This window comes from Prionailurus viverrinus, chromosome C1 (genome assembly GCF_022837055.1).
Source record: "Prionailurus viverrinus isolate Anna chromosome C1, UM_Priviv_1.0, whole genome shotgun sequence".
NCBI lineage: Eukaryota > Metazoa > Chordata > Mammalia > Carnivora > Felidae > Prionailurus > Prionailurus viverrinus.
The window spans coordinates 37,802,174-37,825,193 of NC_062568.1; the positions used below are offsets into that span (position 1 = coordinate 37,802,174).

Below are 23,020 nucleotides of genomic sequence, written 5' to 3' on the forward strand. Positions count from 1 at the left end.
GCGCCCGCCTGCCTCTTCCCACGTGATCTCGGGCGGGCTAAGGACCTGCTGCTTCCCAAACGCCAGAGGGATGCGGGCGGCAGAGCGCGAGAGGCGGCTGCGGGGCTGTGGGGCGCTTTGACTCTCCTTCCACGCAGCCTCCTTGGACTCCTCTCCTCCGCCCTCCGGACTCCGGTCTCCTCGTGGTCCCCTGGCTTCCCAGATCCCCCTCCTTATGGCAGCAGCCCCCCGAGTCTCCGGCGCAGCTTCTCGGCGGACGACCCTCTCGCTCCCGGGGCTGGGCCGGGTCACTGGATGTTGCTGAAACTCCGGAGACCATGCGCGGGTTTGGCTGCTGCTTCCCCGTCGGGTGCCACTGCCGCCGCCGCCGCCTCTGCTGCCGCCGTCCGCGGGATGCCCAGTAGCCCGCTGCCCGGCCCCCGCGATCGCGTGTTCTTCGGAAGCCGTTTGCTACTGCAGAGTTGCGCGAACTAGTCATGGTGCTGTGGGAGTCCCCGCGGCAGTGCAGCAGCTGGACACTCTGCGAGGGCTTCTGCTGGCTGCTGCTGCTGCCGGTGATGCTACTCATCGTAGCCCGCCCGGTGAAGCTCGCGGCTTTCCCTACCTCCTTAAGTGACTGCCAAACGCCCACCGGTTGGAACTGCTCTGGTAAGTCCACCACCCCAGCGCCCGACCCCCTTCGGACCCGCAGAGGGGACGCGTTTCCAGCGCAGACCAAGCCCACCTTAGTGCGTCTCCTCAGCCCCGTGCCTCTTACTGCCCCAAACCTCTCGGACGACCGACCTCCACCCCGAGGAGCACTGGGAACCTTCCAGGCCTCTGCGGAAGCTGGGGCGGGGGGGGGGTGGTGACGGGGTCTGAGGTGGGCAAAAAGTACACGTGTAGGAACCTTTTGCATCCTTGCCCTTAGAGCGGCGGATATTTTAAGAAATACTGGACGGGATGGTTTTGTGGATCCACCGAAATGAGCACCAGTCCTTGGGGGCTGGGGGGGTGGGGGGTGGGGTGGGGTGGGGGGTGGGGACTAAAACAGAACCTTTCCATCATGAAAGGAAAAAGTCTAGCTAAAACGAGCGAGAAATAACTTTATGGGAAGGAACAAGCGAGAAAGCGATAAATCCAAGAGTGACTGCAGGGGAAACACTGATTTCTGGCAAAAGTGCCATGGGGTGCCCTGGTCTTGCTTTCAAGACCAGGTCACACGGATTCTAAAGGAGCTTGGGGTTTAAGAGAATCAATATCTCTCTCTGTCTTCCCCTTTCTCTCTCCCTTTCCCTCTCTCCGTCTCTTCCTCTCTCCCACATCCTCCTTCAAAGACGTGTTTTTGCAGCCCAGAGATGCTTCTCTCTTGCCTCCCCAAGCTCCTGATGGGGAAGGGAAGTTGAGAAAAGAATCCGTCGTCGGTCTCCCAGGCCTGGGTGGGCATAGCCGAGGCAGGCAGGCTCCTGCGGGCGGGCGGAACCGACCCCGGGCTGACTCCATTTCTGGGCAAGCTTCCTCCGAGTGGGTCCGACGCTCTTCTTGCTTGCCGGGGTCCCTTCAGAGTCTGAACGCGAGAGCTTGGCAGGCTTTGCTCAGCCGAAGCCTCCTAAGTACATAGGGCCCGAGGATGGGAGTTGCTGTACTCCGGGCTGGCTTTGCATTTCAGTGTGACAGCCCAGAGTATACCCGGGCGGGACTGTGGTGTGATTTCATTGGCATTTTAAATTGCATTCACATGCCTGGGTATTGTCCCCTAGGTCTGGTCTGTTCTAGTTTTAGCAAGCGTGCATGTAATTTTTCATCTTCTGTAAATATAATTCTGCTGTAGTTAAATCTGGCTCTGAACAAAGTGGCTTCCAGGGATGTATGTAAGCTGAAGTGTGTGTAACTTTGGAGAGGTGGGAATGGCCAACTGTAACTCATAGGATGAAAGAACATGTAGTCCTAGGTTGTCACTGCCATGAGGAACATTATTATGCATCATGATAGTTTGTGCTTTTTTAAAGACAGGTTGAGATTTGCACCCTGTTAGATTTGGGTCAATAGATTGCCTTTGTTCTGTTTTTGGCAATTTTTAACTTTGGTATTTTTATAAAATTTAGCATGTCTTCTTTAACTTATTCCTGGTTCATGGCCGCATGTATGTTATTTTTGAAAAGCTAAGTTCCAGTTTTCAGGTGTCTGGTCACTTTTTTAGGTGCTTTATCATAGGGCTATGAAACAACCTGTGCTTGAAATGAATGGTCACAGCTTTGTAGACCAACATGCCTGGTTTGCTTCATCCCAAGTACAGTATCGCTTTAGGAAATAACTAACTTAAATGGGAAATTGAGGTTGGCAATCAAGAGATGTACTATGAGCCGGATATCTTAAGGAGATTTGCAGAGACTAAAGAGAATAAACTTGTTTTCAAGGCAGGTTTTCAAGAACCTGGCACCCCCCTCCACCCTGTTAACTTAGAGGTGATCAATCTTCATTTGAGCCAGACAGACCATCACAGAAAACACTGTGCCTGTTTATCTTTATTATTGGGGCTTTGTTTCCTCTTTGTCTGGAGAAATTCCAAATAAGGGGTTGCTTCAGACCTTAAGGCAAAAGAATGATTAAGGATGGAAAAATGGTAAAATGACATTCAGAGACCATCAACAGCTTTTTTCTAAAATGTAGGCTTGGGGGGGGGGGGGTCATAAACTGTACTCTACTTAATGAGAAAAAAAAATAAAGAAGCTGGGGATCAAGTTATAAACCTTCATTCACTGCTGCCAGTATTAACTCTGGCTAAAATAAAATAGCACAATCAAAAGAGAATATTAAAAGCTAATTCATTAAAAAAGAATTGTGAAAAAAAAGAAATGAATATTGATCACTTAACTAGATTTTGGAGGTTATCAGTAGAGAATGACCTTGCAGTACAGCTGTGGTTAATGGAATAAAAATTTAGAGCAATTCTTTTAAAGCTGCAAGATAGTGCTTTTGTTGTGGTTGTTTTTAAAATCTGTAACATCTTTAAATGACTGGAATATTTTCTTTAAATTTGAGGTTATGATGACAGAGAAAACGATCTCTTCCTCTGTGACACCAACACCTGTAAATTTGATGGGGAATGTTTAAGAATTGGAGACACTGTGACTTGCGTCTGTCAGTTCAAGGTAAGAAGTCTGATATTTGCGTCTTCTTCTTCATTGATGAGACTACAAAGAAGGGATCTCCCTTTACAAACCATCACTTGGCAATTTATAGCTGTGCAAGCTAAGAGGAAAGCTGGCACCAAGCAAAAGTGTTGTCCTGCCAAGAGAGCCAACGGATGTCAAAAAGACATAGCTTTTTGGAGAAATGTGTATGCCAGAGTTATAAATGCCACTGGAGGTAGAAAGCTTCAGGTTGTTCCTTTGATGTATCAGAAGCAAATTAGGTTTATGTGTCCCATCTAGCAAGAATTTTATAATTCAACAACTGCTGGGGATAGTAGCTACAACAATCAATGGATAAGAAGTGTGGATTTGTACTTTTGTTCTTTTTGATTGGGGCTGTCATTTTTTTTTTTTTTTATCATACTGCTCTGTTTTAATGGCCTTGGGTCTTATGATCCTGGCAATCCAGTTAAGTTTTTAAATGAACTCCTTATTAGCGTGACTTCAGAACTACTGTGCTAGTTTTGGAAATCTTGGAACTTATTAATATATATCAACTTTTCATGGGTATCACGTTGAATTACAGCTGGATCTCCCAAGAACCCGAAAGAGTGCAAATAGCTGCAGGTCATTTTATGAATGTTAGGAAGATGGAGTTTGCCTCATGTTAAAAGAATAAATAAAATAATTTTTTTGTAAATAGAATGGGAGACTGTAGCACTTGTATCATCAAAACTACATTATGCGTATCTATTGAAGATAGAACTCATGTCATTATTACAGCCATCATCTAACAAATGCTTTATACCACGTAAATTATAAGCCCTCTTTTCTCACAGAATGTTTACATAAGCATATGTACCCTCAACTACCACAGTTATTGTATTAATGTCTTATACTCACCTTTGAGTGTTGCTGAATTACTTTTGTAAATACATATGAAATCTAACATAAGGTTCAACCAAGAAATACGTGCATAAACAAAACTATATAAGTGAGATCAGGTAAAACTTTTCCAAGACTGGGTAAGCAAAACTAAAAAAATAAGAAAAAAAATGTTACAGAACAAATGAAAACATTAAAGTGAAATTCAGGTCTAAAAACTTGTTATAGTATGCAATATTTAGAATTGTTGATGAAATTAAATATTTTGAATTGAACTTGACCTCCCAGTGAAAGAGATAAGGGAATTCAGATTTAAATATAGTTTGAATGGTTTGTAGATAAGTTAAAAGCTTCTTGCAAATTATTTTCTTCTTTCTAAGAAAAGCAATAAAACAACTAATATTTGCAAAGTGCACCACCTCCTGGTGGGTGAATATTGCTGTGACCACACTACAGTCTTTCAGACCGTATTATAGTGTTAGAAACATATTTGTGCATACTTAATATGCACGTGACACGAACCTCTAAGGTCTCCAGCCGCACTGAACAATGTAATTATGTTTTTTCAATGAACTACATGGGAGAGGTAGAGCATGAAAGCTCTCCAATTCATACTTTCCCCAAATGTTAACTCAGGGAAAAGTACATTTGGACAAATCAGTAATTAAAGGCCGAAAGGATTTTGTGGATTTTCCCCCTTGCAGTTTGTGATTCCTATAAATCGGTCTTACTTTCATGACCCAGGGTAGGCATAAGAAGTGAATTCATGAACAGTATAAAATGAACCAAAAAGAACGTTCCTCAAAGGAAAAACCATAATTCTAACAAGATTTCGACAAGAGAAAAATAATGGAGTTCACAAAATTCTAAATGGGTGCATGCTACTACAAGGAAATGTATAGTTTTCTTATTAAAGAAACTGTATTCAGTTTTCAGGTTCCACAAAGGGTTTTGGTAAAACTTTTAATCAACAAAAATATTTGTGCTTTTCATGTTTTGGTCAGCCAGTTACATTTGCCATTAATTTAAATAATTTTTCAGTGGAATTGATTGGGGAGAGGGCAATGAAAACAAGTTTGAATAAGAAAATAAATGTGTTTTTTTAATGCCTATAGTATTTAAATTTACTACTAGATTGTACTGCTATTAGCTTATGCTTTGTGATAAATGTCATTCTGTCAAGAGAAAATAAACATTCCCTTCATGGAAAATTTAGACTCTATACATACTAAGACTGTAGAGTGGCTGATTTAGGTTCAAGATCAAAGAAAATGCACAAGTTGTGCAAAGAATAATAAGATATTTTAGGCTAAGAGTATCTTGATTCATTCCTTTCTAGTACATTCCAATGAATTTGAGGTTTTGGTGTGTGTGTGTGTGTGTGTGTGTGTGTGTGTTTTCCCTCCATATAAGGGAGATGTCTTGATAATCTATTTTCCTATATCCTAGTCTAAACTAGCTGAGGTTATCTACTCCTAGTCTCCTGTGTTTATGGATACAGTCACAAATTCTTTCATTCAAATTAGAATGTGAACGATGGTCATTCTGTCTGAGAGATAAATTTCAAAGGGAAGCGTGGGTGTGATCTGCAGTTTGCCAACTTGGATTATTATTGAAGCACTAAAGAGAACATATATTTGCCTTCACCTCTCTTAGATGATCTAAAATAAACATAGGGGCATCTGGGTGGCTCTGTTGGTCAAGCATCCAACTCTTGATCTCTGCTCAGGTCATGATCTCACTGTTTGTGAGATGGACCCCCCACATTGGGCTTTGTGCTGACAGCGTGGAGCCTGCTTGGGATTCTCCCTCTGCCTCCCTCCCTGTGTGCCTCTCCCCTGCTCCTGGGCATGCTCTCTCTTTTCTCTCCCCCTCTCTCTCAAAATAAATAGATAAACATTTAAAAAATTAAATTAAATTAAATTTAATTTAAATTAAACAAACACATTCTACCCTTTACTTGTCACAACTGAGTGAGTTAATTGTTTTATCCTCCTTTTACCGATGAGGTAATTCAGGCCCATTACCATTATTAAGTGGTGATCTTAAAGTAAGAACCTAGGTCCTTTGACACCAAATCTGATTTTTTCCCAGGACGTTATACATGCAAAAATACATGAAAATATCAGTAACAGCAACAACAATACCAAATTATTGTAGACAAGTCAATATCACAGGTAGTACACCTGAGTTTTTGGTGATGATATGAGTTCCAGAAATGGCCTGCAGCCTCATTGCTATCTAAATACCAGATGACATGCTGATAAATCTTCTGATAAATCAGTTGTGGAGAGGAAAATTTAGAGACAGTTGGATGGATGGATAGGTGGATGGAAGGAAGGAAGGATAAAGTAAGAAGAGGTGGAAGGAAAAAGGAAAGGAGGGAAGGAGGGAGGAAGGACCATATGCAGTTTTTCATAGATAGCACTGGTCATACAATGACCAATTATCAGTTTGTAATTCAAAAATATGATGAATTTATGCTTTTCAGATATTATTTAATTCAGATATTAAATGTTTTCATTTAATAAGCACGTTTTAGATCCGCAGTTCTTCCACTTACTAGGACTGCATAACAAATTGCCCAGAACTTAGTGACTTAAAAATAATGAACAAAACAGGTGAACATAAGGGAAGGGAAACAAAAATAATATAAAAACAGGGAGGGGGATAAAACAGAAGAGACTCATAAATATGGAGAACAAACTGAGGGTTACGGGAGGGGTTATGGGAGGGGGGATGGGCTAAATGGGTAAGGGGCACTAGGAAATCTACTCCTGAAGTCATTGTTGCACTATATGCTAACTAATTTGGATGTACATTTTTTAAAATAAAAAATAAAATAAAATAAATAAAAAATAAAATAAAATTAAATAATGAACTTTTTTTTTTTTTTTTTTTTTTTTTTTTGCTCATGAATCTACAATTGGACAGGGCTTGATGGAAATATCTCATCTCTGCTTCCCTTGGCATTAGCCGAGGAAGGGAGAGAACTCATAGGCTTGGTTCTGTACTCTCCTCAGGGCTCTCACTCATAAGTCTGACTATCAACTGGAGACCTGGGTCCTCAATGTGGATCTCTGTGTGTGTGTTAGTTTGGCCTACCCCATACCACAATGGCTGGGTATTAAGGGCAAGTGTCCAGAAAGAGAGAGAGAGCCAGACAGAAGCTGTATCCTTTAATGACCTAGCCTGAGAAGTCACACAGAGTCACTTTCACCATAGCCACAGGCTTGCCCACCCTTAAAGTCGTATTTTCTTTCATTTAAAGAAATGTGGTTACAGAGAAGAGAAAGTTGCTTATTGAATGATCAAAGGAATGGGACATGTGCAGGTTTTTTATCTTTTTCTTTTTTGGAAGAGAAACATACCATATCCTAAGCCATTATTCTTAAGCCTTTGACAACTGGGAATATAACAAGAATTCACTTAACATCTGTGGAGTGCCTTCTACATGCCAGATTCCATGGAAAGTGCCAACAATCTAGAAAATGTAAGTTATACCTAGCTTCTAGATGCTGAAATCTCAGCTAAAAGAAATCTTCATTAACCAAACAAGCAATAAATCATATGAAAAAACTTCTCGCAAACATTTTTTGTTCATTTGTAGTAAAATGAATTCCATATATTCTAGAGTGTCAAGTCATTGAACCCACCAGTGTGATATGTAGCTACTTTCTTAAGCAATGTGGACACTTTGGAGCAAAACCATTCCACTGGAAAACACATATTTGGAAAACAAACTTAAGATTTTTACAACATCTTAAGAAAAATAGGATCACTGTTCCCCTGAGAGGAGGTTTGTACAACACATACATTTATGGGTCTAACCATCTGGGCCTGAGTCTTGTTTTTTTTCTCTTACCAGCCAACTCTGTGGCCTTTAGCAAATCACTTAACATCTGAATCTGTCCCTTCATCTGAAACTGAGCAGTATTATGATTACCACTAAAAAGTATTTCCAATAATTTGGCATATTTTAACATAGTACTTAGCCTATTTTTATGTACCAGGGTATCCTGTTTTCCTTTATTTCTTTAATTTTAGACACGTGTGTTTAGTATCAGCGTTAGACGGGGTGTCAGCTGTACTCAAAACAATACATACCATGAGAGACAAATAGTTAACGTTTCGTTTCCTACATGGATATTCCCAAGTATTTTAGAAACATGACTCTGTTAATCCTCCTAAATGCCCTAGTTAACCACTTCAGATGGGGAAACTGAGCTATCAGCTTGTTAAATATTTAACTGTTGAGTGATGTCCACAAGGTCCTACACTGAGGCAGTGAGAGAAATTGGAGAAATGAGGATCAGACTTGCACTCCTGAGGCTTAAGGATTTAGAGTATGCTTCCTCCTTGCATTATTCATATTAATGAGTGCAAGTCGTGGTACTAAAGGCCAAAAACATCGTGCTGGTAATCTACAGTTGAGCTCTCTTCAGCTCCATACAAATCTCCCTTTTGGCTTGTGCATGGAACTTGGCAGCTCTGTTTTTAGCACTGTTCACATTTGGCTTACTGCGTCCTTCAGAAGTGGCATAAGAACACTTTATCAGTTTATTCCATATTTTAAGATGCGTATCGGCATTGTGTACTAGCACTTGTCAGAGATAATAAATACTTCCCACCCCTCACCCCCTGTCCACTGACTACATCTGAGTATTCCGCAGAAGTAGATGAGAAAGATAAATAGAGAGGTTCCAGGGGTCGGAAAGAAGAAAATGTGGACCCAGAGTAACGTAAGCAGGTTTGAAGGTGGAGATTAACAGGTAGCCAAGGACAAGAATGCCAGAACCTGAGCATGAGAAGCCAACTAGTCCAGCCATCACACTAATTTTGACTACCTTCTGCCTACTGAAAGTGTCAGCAAGACTATGTCACCAGTTGTTCACTTCTCTTAGATCTCTCCTCCATGTGCTCAGATACCATTTTAATGTCAATGGTTCCTCATAAATCCTCCCAGGCCATGTTTCTGACATGAGCACCATTTATGTGGTATTACGTCAGTTCTGCTCACTGGAAGATTGACCTATGGTAGGTCAATTCTGAGATGTAAGTTAAATCCACATATGTTGGGGCACCTGGATGACTCAGTCAGTTAAGCATCTGACTTCCGCTCAGGTCATGATCTCACTGTTTGTGGGTTGGAGGCCTACATTAAGGTCTGCATTGACAGTGCGGAACCTGTTTGGAATTCTGACTCTCCCTCTCTCTCTGCCCCTCCCCTGCTCTCTCTCTCTCTCTCTCTCAAAAATATGAAAACATTTTGAAAAATGCGTATATATTTTAGAAAGCTTGTGGAAGGCAGCCCTTATATAGGTTATCGCCTGATCAGAAGTGAATACCTATTTAAATATCCTCATTAGTAAAAGGTTCTAATGAAGTTTAAATATAATCACATAGGATAGGGGTGCCCGGGTGGCTCAGTTGCTTAAGTATCCGACTTTGGCTCAGGTCATGATCTTGTGGTCTGTGAGTTCGAGCCCCGAGTCGGGCTCTGTGCTGACAGCCTAGAGCCTGGAGCCTGCTTTGGATTCTATGTCACCCTCTCTCTCTGTCCCTTTCTCTCTCTTTCTCTCAAAAATAAATAAACATTAAAAAAAAATCATTAAAAAATATAATCACATAGATAGACTGAGTCTGGGAGCCAACAGTATAACTGTGAAAAGGAATTACTGCATAGAGAGCTTCCAGAATATGTAGATTAGAAATTGTAGGGGCGCCTGGGTGGCGCAGTCGGTTAAGCGTCCGACTTCAGCCAGGTCACGATCTCGCAGGTCTGTGAGTTCGAGCCCCGCGTCAGGCTCTGGGCTGATGGCTCAGAGCCTGGAGCCTGTTTCCGATTCTGTGTCTCCCTCTCTCTCTGCCCCTTGCCCGTTCATGCTCTGTCTCTCTCTGTCCCAAAAATAAATAAACGTTGAAAAAAAAATTAAAAAAAAAAAAAAAAAAAAAAGAAATTGTAGAAGTGCAGATTTCTAAAATATGTCATATTTAAAATATTTAAATGATTTTAATCACATGTAAGTAATTTCTAAATAGATGTGAGTTAATACCTAAATCATCATGTTAGCAATTATGGAGATCATAATATGAGTGTCATACAATTTGGACTTACTATTGGGAGGAAAGTGTATCACTATTAATAAGTTCTATTTTAGTTTTTCAGTAACAGATACAAAGCAAGACTCATAAAATAATACTTCTCATTTCAGAGAACATTGATTTATCCCATTTTATTTATAAATTACTAGGGTGATTAAGCCATTTTACATAAACAAAAAGAGCAAGAGTTAAATGGTTGATTGAGAGGGAGAAAGTACAGATATTCTAAGAAAATAGAGTAAAAAAATAAATTTCAGTTTTTTTTTTATTATAAGATCGTAACCTTACTGAAAATCTGTTCTTTTTTTTTTTTGGCATAAATCTTTGAGTTGAATTTAACTTATGATAGCGTTTCAGGTTTATTATCATATACATTAAAACTTTCCTAGCCACCTCACCAGATCATTGGTTAATTTTGTATGTACAAAATTATGTATGTACTTACAGCCATGAGAAATCCAAATCTTTTAGTAAGAACTAGAAACAGAAGAGTGTTTTCACATGCATATATATGTATGATTTGCTTTACTTAGTTTCCAGCATAGGTGGATATTTATAAGTAATCATCGTGGTTATTATGTTTGTTACAATTAAACAGTGAAGCATCAGTAGTAGTAATCATGAGATAATCACATCTCTAGTGTAATTAGCAGGTATAGGACACAGCCAAATATCTCTAATGCCTTAGAGTGTGATTATATTACAATGAGTATACCCTGTAGGTTGCCTCATTTACATTGTAAAATGTGTACTTTTTTGTAATGAGGTTGTTTTAAAAATGAACTTTTCTTTTTATGAAATATATATTAATATTCATACTTTTCAATAATCAATCAAGTTTACATATATATGTTTTACATACTTATCAGTAAACTTTTCTTCAATAGTTATCGATTTTTCCCTTGTATTCCATTTGCTGTTTTTTTTCTTGCACTATATCTGTCCATATCTGATGATCTAAAGATACATGACAAATGAATTAGTAATCCAAATGTCTTACCCAAATATTTAGAAATGTGTAAAGATTAAAATTCAACAGAGAAAAAAACATAGTAAGGCGTAACTGACTTCATTGGTATTGCAGCTATATACTTCTGCTCCAAACACGGATAGGCATTACTTATTTTTAATAACGTGAATGTTGTAGCGTGTTTTGATTCTTCCCACCAAGCCAGATGGACATATATCTGAAAAGCAGTATTAAATAATGTTGATACATTTTTTGCAATATCTTTTTACAATTGCTTGTCCAATCACTTTGTTGGAATTACCTGATCAATTCAGAAGCTTTTTTTCTCCCCCCGCCCCCCCCATCTGAATCAAATGACTGATTGGCCCGACTTGACATTACTTTTCTGTATCTTTGAATGATACTCTTGTAAGGTCAAAGACTTAATGGAAATGATGGGGATTACTGAAAATGAAAACAGGTACTTTCTTTTGCAAATGATTATTTTTGTTCAAGGTCTCAAAGGTATGCAGACTCCAGTAGTAACCATATGCTTATATCTGTGTGTTCCCCAGTGCAACAGTGACTATGTGCCTGTGTGTGGCTCCAATGGGGAGAGTTACCAGAATGAGTGCTACCTGCGACAGGCTGCATGCAAACAGCAGAGTGAGATACTTGTGGTGTCTGAAGGATCATGTGCCACAGGTATGTATATGATCCTAAAGACTCCCGAGACCTTTGGGAACCTTTGCTTTTCCTGTTATGTTATCTCCAGATAAATCATTCAGACTCTATATTGGCTGGATAAGCCTCTTATTCTTTCGCACAAGGCATGCATTATTTTTGCCTCGTTTACATTTCGAATCACTTATGGAAGAAAGAGAAAATCTACCATAAGGATGTTGATTTTAATACATATGTTATTTAATGAAGTGCAGACAGTTGAATAATATAATTAGAGCTCTAGATTTACTGCCTATGTGCCAAATATAGAGAAACTTATCTAAGCATGGATAAAGTTGGTTTGTTTGTTTTGAACAATAGCATCATCTGCCAGAGGGCAGTTTTGCAGATCTGGGTTTGAAAGTGAAAGTTTGGGTGACCTCAGCAGCACTAGAAAATATGAACTTCCTTCAAAAGTGAAAACACAGAATCATGCCAGGAAAAGTCTATTTTAATGGAAAGATAACAACTATTAGATAGATCACACGTATTTTGTAGATAACAGGTGTTTTTCTATTCTAGGGAACTTTGTACAAAGTCATATGTATGATGGTTGGGTCAGGATGGTAAACAAGCAAGGAGAAAGTCTTGTATTCTTTAAAAGATTATCTTAAGTCTGTTGATGGCTAGTAATTGATTGTGTTCCAAATTGTACCAGTGACTAGTAAAGTTCCTAAAAACTAGCAGAAGAGAATGATATTATTACTCACAGATGATGATGTAGGCTTTTTTGTTTTGGTTTTGGTTTTAAAGTAATCATTTCTGTTACATGATTCTTTCCCTCATTATGTGAACGTCCTTCCTGGTGCCCCACTTACTCTTATTTGCTAGAGCAAATAGATCATTGCCACTTCATCTAAGAAGTAACGAATGAAAATGACAGCAACATGTGAGAGGCATTGGACTTGCTTCCCCAGTAGGGAGGAAGGAGGGCCAGCATGGTACTATCATAGTAGAGATGGGGGAAACAGAAAGAAAGACAGGGAGCAAACTAAATATGAAAAATCAATCTGCCATACCTATGGAGAAAATTTAAAGTGATATGTCAAGACGAATCATATGGGGGAAAAAATGGAACCTCTGACTCTTAGAAGCCAAGAATGTTGGAGGCAAATACCAGAGAGTACTGAGAAAAGGATTTATCTGTTCAAGATCATTTAGCTTATCAGTCTGTCTCTGACAGTAGCCAAATGAGAGTCATTGGGCAGTTATAATAAAGAATCATTAAGTTATGGTATGGCTAGGAACATTTGGTGCCATAATCTTTCTTTCTTACTTCCCAACCTCCAACTTCTTGTAGGTTCAGGCAAGCACATTCTCCTGATTCACACAAATGTTTACATTCTAGTTCCTAATGTATTGTTTATACTATGAAAATAAAGAGTGAGCCAAGTAGAAAATTTAATCGCAGTTGAGTAATCCATACCTACCTGATTCGCATACTTAGATTTCTGTAGGATTTAATTAGTAAGCCAATCTTGCTGAATGTTTCCCATTGACTTAAAAATCTAAAAGGTTTTTGATCTGAATAATGATGGAGGGACCAAAGTAATTTTGATTAACCAGGTCTGACTGTAAATAAATTAGAGTTCTGACTTTTGATCTAGAAGAAATTTTCCTTCTTTGTAGATTTTCCATTTATTTTTAAAATGCTATTTGACACTGAATACAGATGGCAAGTTGTGATCTCTAGGAATAAAAGCCAGTAGAAGATATAACTTTATTATATTTCATTGAACCTACAAATCTTTTTTTTTTTTTTGTCCAAAAAATGTTTTCCTATTAGGCAGTCTGCTCAATAGTCTCACTCTCAATTTTTTGTGTTATAAGAAGTGCATTGGCTAGGAGTTCAAATTTTCAAGTTCAACAGCATGAATTCTTAGGTGTTTTTGTCTCATCAATAAGGATTTAGTAGACTACTTGTCTCTGGTTTGCCAAGATGGCTTATTTTATATTAGAGAAGCCTCAAAACTTTCCATCACTATTTCATAATGATGCCATGGACCTGTGGTTATTTTTTCCATCTACTCCTCCTTTCTTCCCTACTTACTTGATTTGGGTCTAATAAAACAAAAATTGTCTTAAAGATCATGTCCCTTGACTTTTTAGGAAGCTACATGGGAAATACAAGCCAATATACTGCTGCCATTTTTTTCTTTTCCCAAACCATGTGTATTTATTAGAAAACCTGTAAATGAATAGGCAAGATATTTACTCAAAACCTTAATTTTTATATTCCAGGCACAGTGATAAGCATTTAAAACATGCTGTTGTGCAGTAAGCCTCAAAACAACCCAACGACATAGACATTACTACACTCATTGAATAGAGGACAAATAAGCTTAAGGTTACATAACATTCCTTATGCTAGCAAATGAGTAATGTTTGGAGATTTGAATCTGTAAGCTTTTACATATTTCCTCTTATGTGACTATAAGGATAAAAAGCTGAATAAGACATGGTTCTTGATTTTAAAAAGTTTACAGTCTTCAGAAGAAACAAGAAACTGTACACATTTAACTAAAACATATAGAATATATTCGTGTTATAATATAACAACCTGTTAGGCTCTGATAGTTATAAGTAATACTGAATTAAGCTTTAAAATTAATTCAAATAAATTTAGTTCAAATTTTAGCTGTGAAAGTATGTAAACATTGACCATTCAAGCACTGTCCTATCCAAAAGTGATGGTGCCATGAGTTCTGATGGTCAGTTCAGTCGACAGCACTATTCTACTATGGAGATGAATGCATCAGCCTTTGTTGATCTGTTACCATTAAACAGAGAAGGCATATGATTAAAATCCTTACTTGGTCATACATTTAGTAAGAAGGGTTTTTCTTATAAATTGTTTTACCAGTTAGCTTGCCTTAAGGAAAGACTCTGCTGGGCTAAAGACACAAGTTAATAAATGACTTGGCTTTCTGACTTAATACAGTGTTAGACTCTATGAATTTAGTGAATATGAGTCTCCACCAAAGCTGATTATTTAAACTACTACTCCTTCAGAAGTGCCATTTGATATCGTTCTTGAATCATTGAGATTTCCGTGTGAGATGAGGGCATTTCAGACAAAGGATACCAGTATTAGTCTTAATCCCCAGTACTAACATTAAAAATGCATAACCAAATGTATTTAGAATGAAAAGAAGTGGAGCGCCTTGGTGGCTCAGTCGGTTAGGCGTCCGACTTTGTCTCAGGTCACGATCTTCCCGTATTTGAGTTCAAGTGCGCGTTGGGCTCTGTGCTGACAGCTCAGCTCAGAGCCTGGAGCCTGCTTTGGGTTCTATGTCTCCCTTTCTCTCTGCCCTTCCCCTGCTTGTACTCTGTGTCTCTCACTCTCAAAAATAAGTAAACATTAAAAAAATTTTTTTTAGAATGAAAAGAAGTGGAGAGGCAAAAGGAAGATGATGTCCACATTTAAGAGGTAGAACCAGATGGAAACTCAATGGTCTTGACTCCCACCTAGAAAACTGACTGTCCCTTGGAACTGAGTTGTCAGAAATCGACACCTTTGATCAACTGTAATTATGTAGGAGGGAGGGGAGAGAAGAAATGGAGAAAGAGGAATGTCGAAGGCAGGGTATCTTTTTTTTCCAGCCAGCATCACTTAGGGTGTATACAGTTTTAAGCACAAAGACAAAAGTCACTCCTCTATTGATTTTAAAAACAAAGGATGAAGTTGGTGGCAGATAAACTCATCCACAATTGTGGTATTTGGAAACATATTAGCAATTACATGAAAAGATAATCATCTATAAACTGTTTTTTTTCTTTTCGTGTATATGTGATGTATAATAATATGCCTTAATTATGAGTTTATTTGCCACATGTCTTAGCCTGTTTAATTTCTGAATCTCACTCTTATAAGCATTTTGTTTTCCTTTTTTTTTTTTTTTTTTTTCAGTTAATGGCACCAAATTCATCGTGGTTAAAATAAAAATATGAGAGATTTTACATAGTCCATTTTAGGAATTGCATCAAAGGTAGATAATAGTTTTTCTTACAAAGTTTAAGAATGAAAATAATAGAGAATTTATTTTATAAGTTATATTATACAAATTAAATTAAGTTGATATGAATATATATTTTCAGGTTAAATATTAGTAATTTTCTCCATTATATGATTGTTTTAATGAAGAAAGTAAACGTGAACTAAATAAAGTCATAAGTAGTTTTTGAATATGTTTTCAAACAAAAACAAAGTATTTCTTTTTCCCCCAGATGCAGGATCAGGATCTGGAGATGGAGGTAAGAGTTACCTTTTTATATATTTGAAGACTTACCTGTAGATATTATTTATGGGTATTAACTTATGTATTTGCCATTACAGATGTCTGATACAAATTCACCTTTTTCATTTTAGGAAAAGGGAAAACAAAGTATCATTCTACTTATTACATAAATGTGTATACATGCAAATATTTTGATATATTTATGAATCATACTTAAGACCATCTCATCTAATCTTGTTCATTCATTTGTTTGTGCCTGAGTTATCTTTAAGAGAGATAGGCATTTCAAAAATTCCTAAAGGAAGCCTCTAAGAACATTTAGCAGGGCAGAAAGAACTCATGAGAAAATTACTTAAATATTGAGATTTTAAAATATGTAATATTGCCCTAAAATACCAGGTATTGGGATTAACACATACATAACTATCATGTAAACAAGATCTTATTTATCACATCAATAATTTGAAACTGAAGGAGCTTTAGTTCATAAAAAAAGGTAAAGAAGATAAACAAAATATAAGCCCATGAAAATAAGATATTAGGTTTACTTCTTTGGCTAAATTAATCTCTATTATTTTTACTAATGTAAGACGTGTTTTCATTATTAAATTATGTGTTTAAGGAAGTATGCAAAAGAGAGGTGGAAACTTTTAAATTTGATCTGATGTCAGATAAGCCTTTATTTATGAATTGAATATTCATTGTAAATATCCCAAAATGTTTTTTTCAAATGAAATCCAAACAAAATTCCACCTTTATGCACAACAAGAAAAAAAAAGTTAGGTATAATTTCAATAAGAATAATAAAAAGAGAATGTATAAAAACATACATTCTTGAGGCCTTGCTTAAGCTGTATAAAATGATCAAATGTATGATTCCATGTCAATTTTAGTGTTTAAATGCAGAATTTGATGAAAGATAAAAGAAGGCCTTGGGTTCAAGAAAGATCTAACTTATCACAGTGTCTAGTTTGGGTAATACTTCAAAGATTTATCAAGTTGCTTTATGTAATGAAAGTCTTATTAGTTTAAGTACTACCCAGAGAACACAATTACAGCAAAATATTGGAGAGCAATTTTTCCCATAAAGGCTAAAACTGAACAGAAGTCAAGATTTAGTACCATGAGAGCGTTAAGATGTATTTAATGTCACATGACATTGAACAGTCATTGGATGTTAGGACAGTCTCTCACTACTTCTAAGAAATTGTTTTCCTGCCAGCCCCTCTGGCTGATTAATATAGTGTTCCTAAGAAAGCTTCTCTAATTATTTGGAAAGAAGAGCTTAGGACAAATTAAATGGTAAAGAGAAAAAGAAAGGAAAAAGTTGCTTGAGTAGATATTTCACCATTAGAATATTAAGGAATTAATCAGTTTTAAAAGTGTTGCTTTTGGAAGGAAGTAGTTCGTATGCAAAATTCTGTTTATTTCCCAGCTATAGTTAGTCTTTATATATAGATTACCTACTTTTGCAGATAATTACGTTGATTGAGTTTCGACTGTTCCACTGTTCATGCAACAAGTCTTGTTAATTTTTTACATCTTTAAAAACAACAAACTCGGGGCGCCTGGTTGGCTCAGTCGGTTAAGTGGCTGACTGCAGTTCAGGTCATGATCTTGCGGGGTCCATGAGTTCTAGCCCGCGTTGGGCTCTGTGTTGACAGCTCAGAGCCTGGAGCCTGCTTCAGACTCTGTGACTCCCACGTCTCTGCCCCTCCCCCACTCACACTCTGTCTCTCAAAAATGAATAAATGTTAAGAAAAAATTTAAAAACAAAACAAACTGGACCACAGAAAATCTTCATTGCTCTTTCTGTTAAAATGCCACAATATACTTTTTTCCATTTGAGTCCCCTATCATATCACACATCATTTCTTCATTTTAATTTATTTCTTAAGACATGGTTTATGTTTCTGATGGTGGATTCCAGCTTTCATTCATTGTAATTAGCTCATGCATGTGGAAGTGAGGTCAACATCACTCTTCCCTGTTTCAGTCCATATTGAGATCTTTGGTTCAGTGTGTTATCCAGTGATCTAAATAAAGGTAGTATGTTTTAGGAAATAATTTCGATGCCGTCAATATGATGTTTATAACTTGAATTTTGTACATTATTTAGAAACCACTCTCCTTTTCTTATTTTCATCTCCTTTTTGCTTTTTATTCTTCCTTTCAATTATTTGTGCTTTATAGTAACTTTGAGGACAAAAAAAACAAAGCAACTTCTTAAAAGGTAATTGTTTTATAAAAAGGAAAGGACATATAACCCATTTAATTGTGAGTTGTACTCTTTTTTTCAATAGTTGTTGTTCTGAAAGTTGTGGTATTGAGTATTTACTCTGTGAAAACTATTTTTTTAAATCAAAGACCAAACATTTTTTTTAAACTAAATTACTTTTTTTTTTCTAGTCTTTGTCTTACTTTGCTCTGAAATACTAATAGTTTTAATTTTCTTTAATTTTTTCACTCTACTACAAGGTACCAAAAAAGCTGAGTTAATTAAACCTAAAGACCTAGTTTAGGGTAACCTGAACAATTCCAATCCACATATCCATTGGATTGTACATAAAATATATTTGATTCACTACCCTTGCTATTAAAGAAGATAGTCTTGCCTCTGTATTCTGTCAGAGTTCCTGTTACCAAGCATCAGAGGAGCCAGAGTCCGTTTCCTTTGAATTAACCGGAAGTGATTAAATGACCTGTGATTGTTTGGTTAATCCATCAATCCTAGCTAGTGATTGTTCTAACAGGTCTCCATAGGATATATTCTCAATAATGTGTATTTAGTTAATAATTGGGGCATATTTGCAAGCACTTTGTGTGGTTAATGATTATTTTTCTAATTTCTTTTAACAAAAGTTAATATAATTCCCAACTGGAATGCATTGATCTGAATAGAGAAGTGAACAGATTTATTTGCAAAAACACGTTGTATGTGTAGCTATTATAAATGATATCATGAAACCTCCAAATCCAAAATCACTTCAAAATACATAAATTTTTATTTTTTTAAGATTTTCCTGTATTTTTTAAATTAATGAATTTTATATTAGCAATGAAGGTTAGAACTAATTACCTTAAAATAATTTAAGTTTAACCCATTTGCACAAGGGCATATCTGTCATTTACTACATTTGAGGGAACATTTTTACCACAATATGAAAACGATATAAAGGTTTCATGACATTAGTATATATTTTATAGGGAATTTTAAAAATTTTAACTATTGATCTATTTATTCAGATGAAACAGTTCAAAGGGCTAACTTTACTTAGGTGAAACATGTTTACTAATCTCCAACATGATCTGCAAATATGCGTTCATTTATAAAAGTAACTTACAGTGTAATAGGAAACACTGCATACAAATCTTAAAGGTTGGGTTTTCCCATGCCAGTGACTGTGTCCTTTTAGTGTTCAAGAAAAGTCACTAATGCAAAGAATAATTTTGTATTATTTGTTTTGAACATAAGACTTGCTGCTTATGGAATTCTGTTTTCAGACAAAAAGTTGGAAATGCATCTACCTCAAATACCCTTTTTGGATAGTCTCACACTTGAAAAAAAAAATCAGGATAAACTACAATTAACTATAAATGTGTTCTATAGGAAGGTAATGTGTGGTAACGTGTGGACCAAAGTCCAAAGAATTTAAGAACATAGCTGAAAGAAAAGGGTTGGCGTTTCAAGTACTTATATATATGGAGATTTAATGTTGTAAATAAGAAAACGGGTGTGTGTAGGAGGGATAATAACATCTTATCCTCCCACAGACTTCCTTAAGCAACAAATACTGCAGTAAGAAAAAAAAGTATTAAAGAAACCTCCTCTTAAAATCCAGGGGTGTGTGGGTGGTTAAAGAATAATTTTTAACCCCTGCTTTTCTCTCAAAGCCTTTTAGTCATATTATAAAGACAAAGCCATGAATATTTTCCTTTATTCTCTTAAAAATATTTCTGGATTTACTGGATTTTTGATAGATTTCTAGAAATAAAAAATAATTCTGGTAAAATTATTTTTTAACTGGTTAAAAATATTTTAACTATTAAAAGAATTATAAATGTATTATCCCGCTATAGGTCTTGAAAACTCCACAAGTAAATTTTAATAACATCTTATGGGAAGTTGTATGATAATATCTGTAGAAATCAAATGTTTCTAAGGTTAGATACAATTGGGTGTATTTTCATTTTGTGAAGTAAAATGAAGCACTGGGCCTATTTATACAACTTATATAATTACATAGATTCAAAAAAATCAGTTAATGGATGAATATCAGATATGTATAGTAACAAATCAAGTTTACATCCATGACTAGTATCAAGACTGATTTTTAATATCCAGGCAATTGTTGAGATAACTTTACTGTATGAAACCAGTTATGATATATTTTTATTTAATGCAAAGTTGCCCTGTGAAAATTAACTTTGTACGGTATTATTCAGATGTCTAAAATTAGGATGTTTACTGTATATACATTTTGGGTTGAGCAAGAGATGTTTACAGTGCAACAAATTTTAGACCCTAAGCTGCTATTTCTGATTAACGTGGATTGCCAAAAATGGGGAAACAGTATTGTAAGAAGTTTGAGAACTTAAAAATTGTTTTTTAAAAATCGTTATGTTTCTAATATGAATTTGAGGATACTCAGGAATGTGGTTGAATTGAACAAGCCTGACAGAACCTAGGTATTGTGGCAAGGTTTCTGCAGCTGTAACAATGAATATGACACAGGTTTTTTTTTTTTTTTTTTTTTTTTTACTCAAAAGGAGATTACATGTAAATTCTCTTCTTAGCACACAATGGGAAAAATTATGATTCTAATTATCAAAAGAAAAATAATTCCCTGCAGAAATAAAATGTTAAATATACTGTAAATAACAAGGAATTGAATATTCATTCCATAAAATGTTCTTGTATAAGGCGAAGAAATTTTTCTCTTCCGTGTTCCTGTACACATTCCCTTTCCTGACCTCGACTTGTGTCTTCTCTACTTCACTGTCATGGTCAAGTTCCAGCAAACACAATATGTCTCACCATGCATTTTCTCCATGACAGCCAAAATCTGACGGGCATCACTTGTAAGCAGCTTCAGCTTAAATACTGATTCAATAAAGAAATTCTACCATGTATGCAAGGGCTGAGATTCTTTCAGGGCAATACACAGGGGGAGAAAGTGGAAACTTTCCTCACTTTTGTTGTCCTATGCCTGAGAGCTGCTCTTTTGCCTGGAGATGGGCATATGGCCATCTGAACTGCAACTGAAATCTTATCCCAGCTTTTCCTGGGCTGCAATCCATTGTGCTTTCTCTTCATCTCAAAGAAAAGCAGTATTGCAATGGAGTAATGAAACAGAGGTAGAATGAATGAGGAACACGTAATGGATAATAAAATTGGAAAAAATACGAAAAGCAAACAGAAGAAGGGAACAAAGTGAGAATGATGGAAAATGAAAAAGGAGGAGAAAGGAACCTTTGTTATCAACTTGGCTATACTTTGTTTTCAACCTGATTACCATCTTAAACATAAAAATAACTTTTCACCCCAGTAGAATAGTAAGAGTTGTCTGAATTTCTAGAGAAGATTGCTTGAGAATGTGAAATGGATGCTACCAGCTTTTGTCTGAATCATCTGTATGGGTTTAAAAAAAAAAACAAAAACCTAGGAAAAGAAATGCAGTCATTGTGTGTAGGGTGATAGAAATGCTTTGGATTACAAATCAGAAGATACGTATTCTAAATTTTTAATTGGCTTGAAGGCTGCCTATTTGATTTTTACCCTCGTCTCCTTGGAGAATCATTTATCTTATCAGTAAAAGAGAATAATATCTACTTATAGGAAAGATGATTATAACAAACTAATGCAAGGAACTTTGAACTCCAAAAAATTAAAAATGAAATTAAAAGAATATATATTACCTTTGCTCTTTATTCCCATTTATTCTAAGAATACAATTTCTCTGAAGAGTTTAATTAGAAGTTTGAATCTTTTAATCAGTTATTTTTAAATCCACGGTTTAAAGTATTGATGCTGAGATAATGAGAAGAACCCCACGAATCCCATCACAGTTTTCAGTATTTGGAAGAGGCAGCTTGCTCCATACCTTCAGGGGAAGTAAAATCAGGGTTGATGTCAGAAGAACTGGACTTACGCAAGATAGACAAGAAATGAGGAATAATGTTTAAAATTTCAGAACAATAAATAATTGCTCTTGAAACTAAAATGGCAGGCATATTGCCTCCACAGAAAACCAAAAAAGAAGAAATGACATGGATTCACAATATAGAGAATTCAGTACACTTACAAGGAAGAATGTACATTAGGGTTCCAAGCATTGAGAAGTTTTTCCAGGACTTGAGCTTCTTAGAAAGAAATTCTTTTAAAATAGGTGGAAAGATTTGATTATAGTTCCACTTGATGTCAGAGCATACTTAGATAAATCTGTAAGGATGCTGATACTTAATACGTAGTTATTTGGGTTTTTTAAATTTATTTTTTATTTATTTTGAGAGAGAGGATGTCTGAGCAGGGGAGGGAGAGAGGGAGAGAGAATCCCAGTCAGGCTCCATGGTGTCAGCACAGAGCCCGATGTAGGGCTCAGTCTCACGGACTGGGAGATCATGACCTGAGTCAAAATGAGGAGTCTGAGGCTTAACTGACTGAGCCACCCAGGTGCCCTTACAATTATTTGTAAAACATTCCATGGTTTATAAAAAGCACTAAAATAACATTAATTTATTTATCCACAATAATAGCCTTTGGATGTGTGAATGATGACCATGAAGGATAAACAGCTTATCCTCAAACCCAAAAATGGTGCATATGATAACCAAGTCAGTCCTTGAACTCCAAGAATGAAGGCAACTGTAGTGGCACAACTATACCTCTTGCAGTAGCTGTTTATAACAACTACACCAGACCCCATATTCTGTGGTTTATGTAAATCATAAATGCTATCAACACTCATATATGATTTCATTATCCCATCTTCTTACTCCCTTCTCAC

General features: G+C 36.6%; 1 protein-coding gene across 3 annotated transcripts in view; it reads left to right on the forward strand.

Annotated features, from left to right (window-relative positions):
* The first annotated feature begins 476 nt into the window (after window positions 1–476).
* The window catches only part of TMEFF2 (transmembrane protein with EGF like and two follistatin like domains 2), a 228,042-nt gene continuing 205,498 nt past the window's right edge, over window positions 477–23,020 (forward strand). For all 3 annotated transcript variants that reach the window (XM_047872931.1, XM_047872932.1, XM_047872933.1), the window contains exons 1-4: window positions 477–648; window positions 3,022–3,131; window positions 11,628–11,757; window positions 16,003–16,029. In XM_047872931.1, coding sequence (XP_047728887.1) covers window positions 477–648; window positions 3,022–3,131; window positions 11,628–11,757; window positions 16,003–16,029 — 439 coding nt within the window. The remainder of the gene's footprint in view (window positions 649–3,021; window positions 3,132–11,627; window positions 11,758–16,002; window positions 16,030–23,020) is intronic.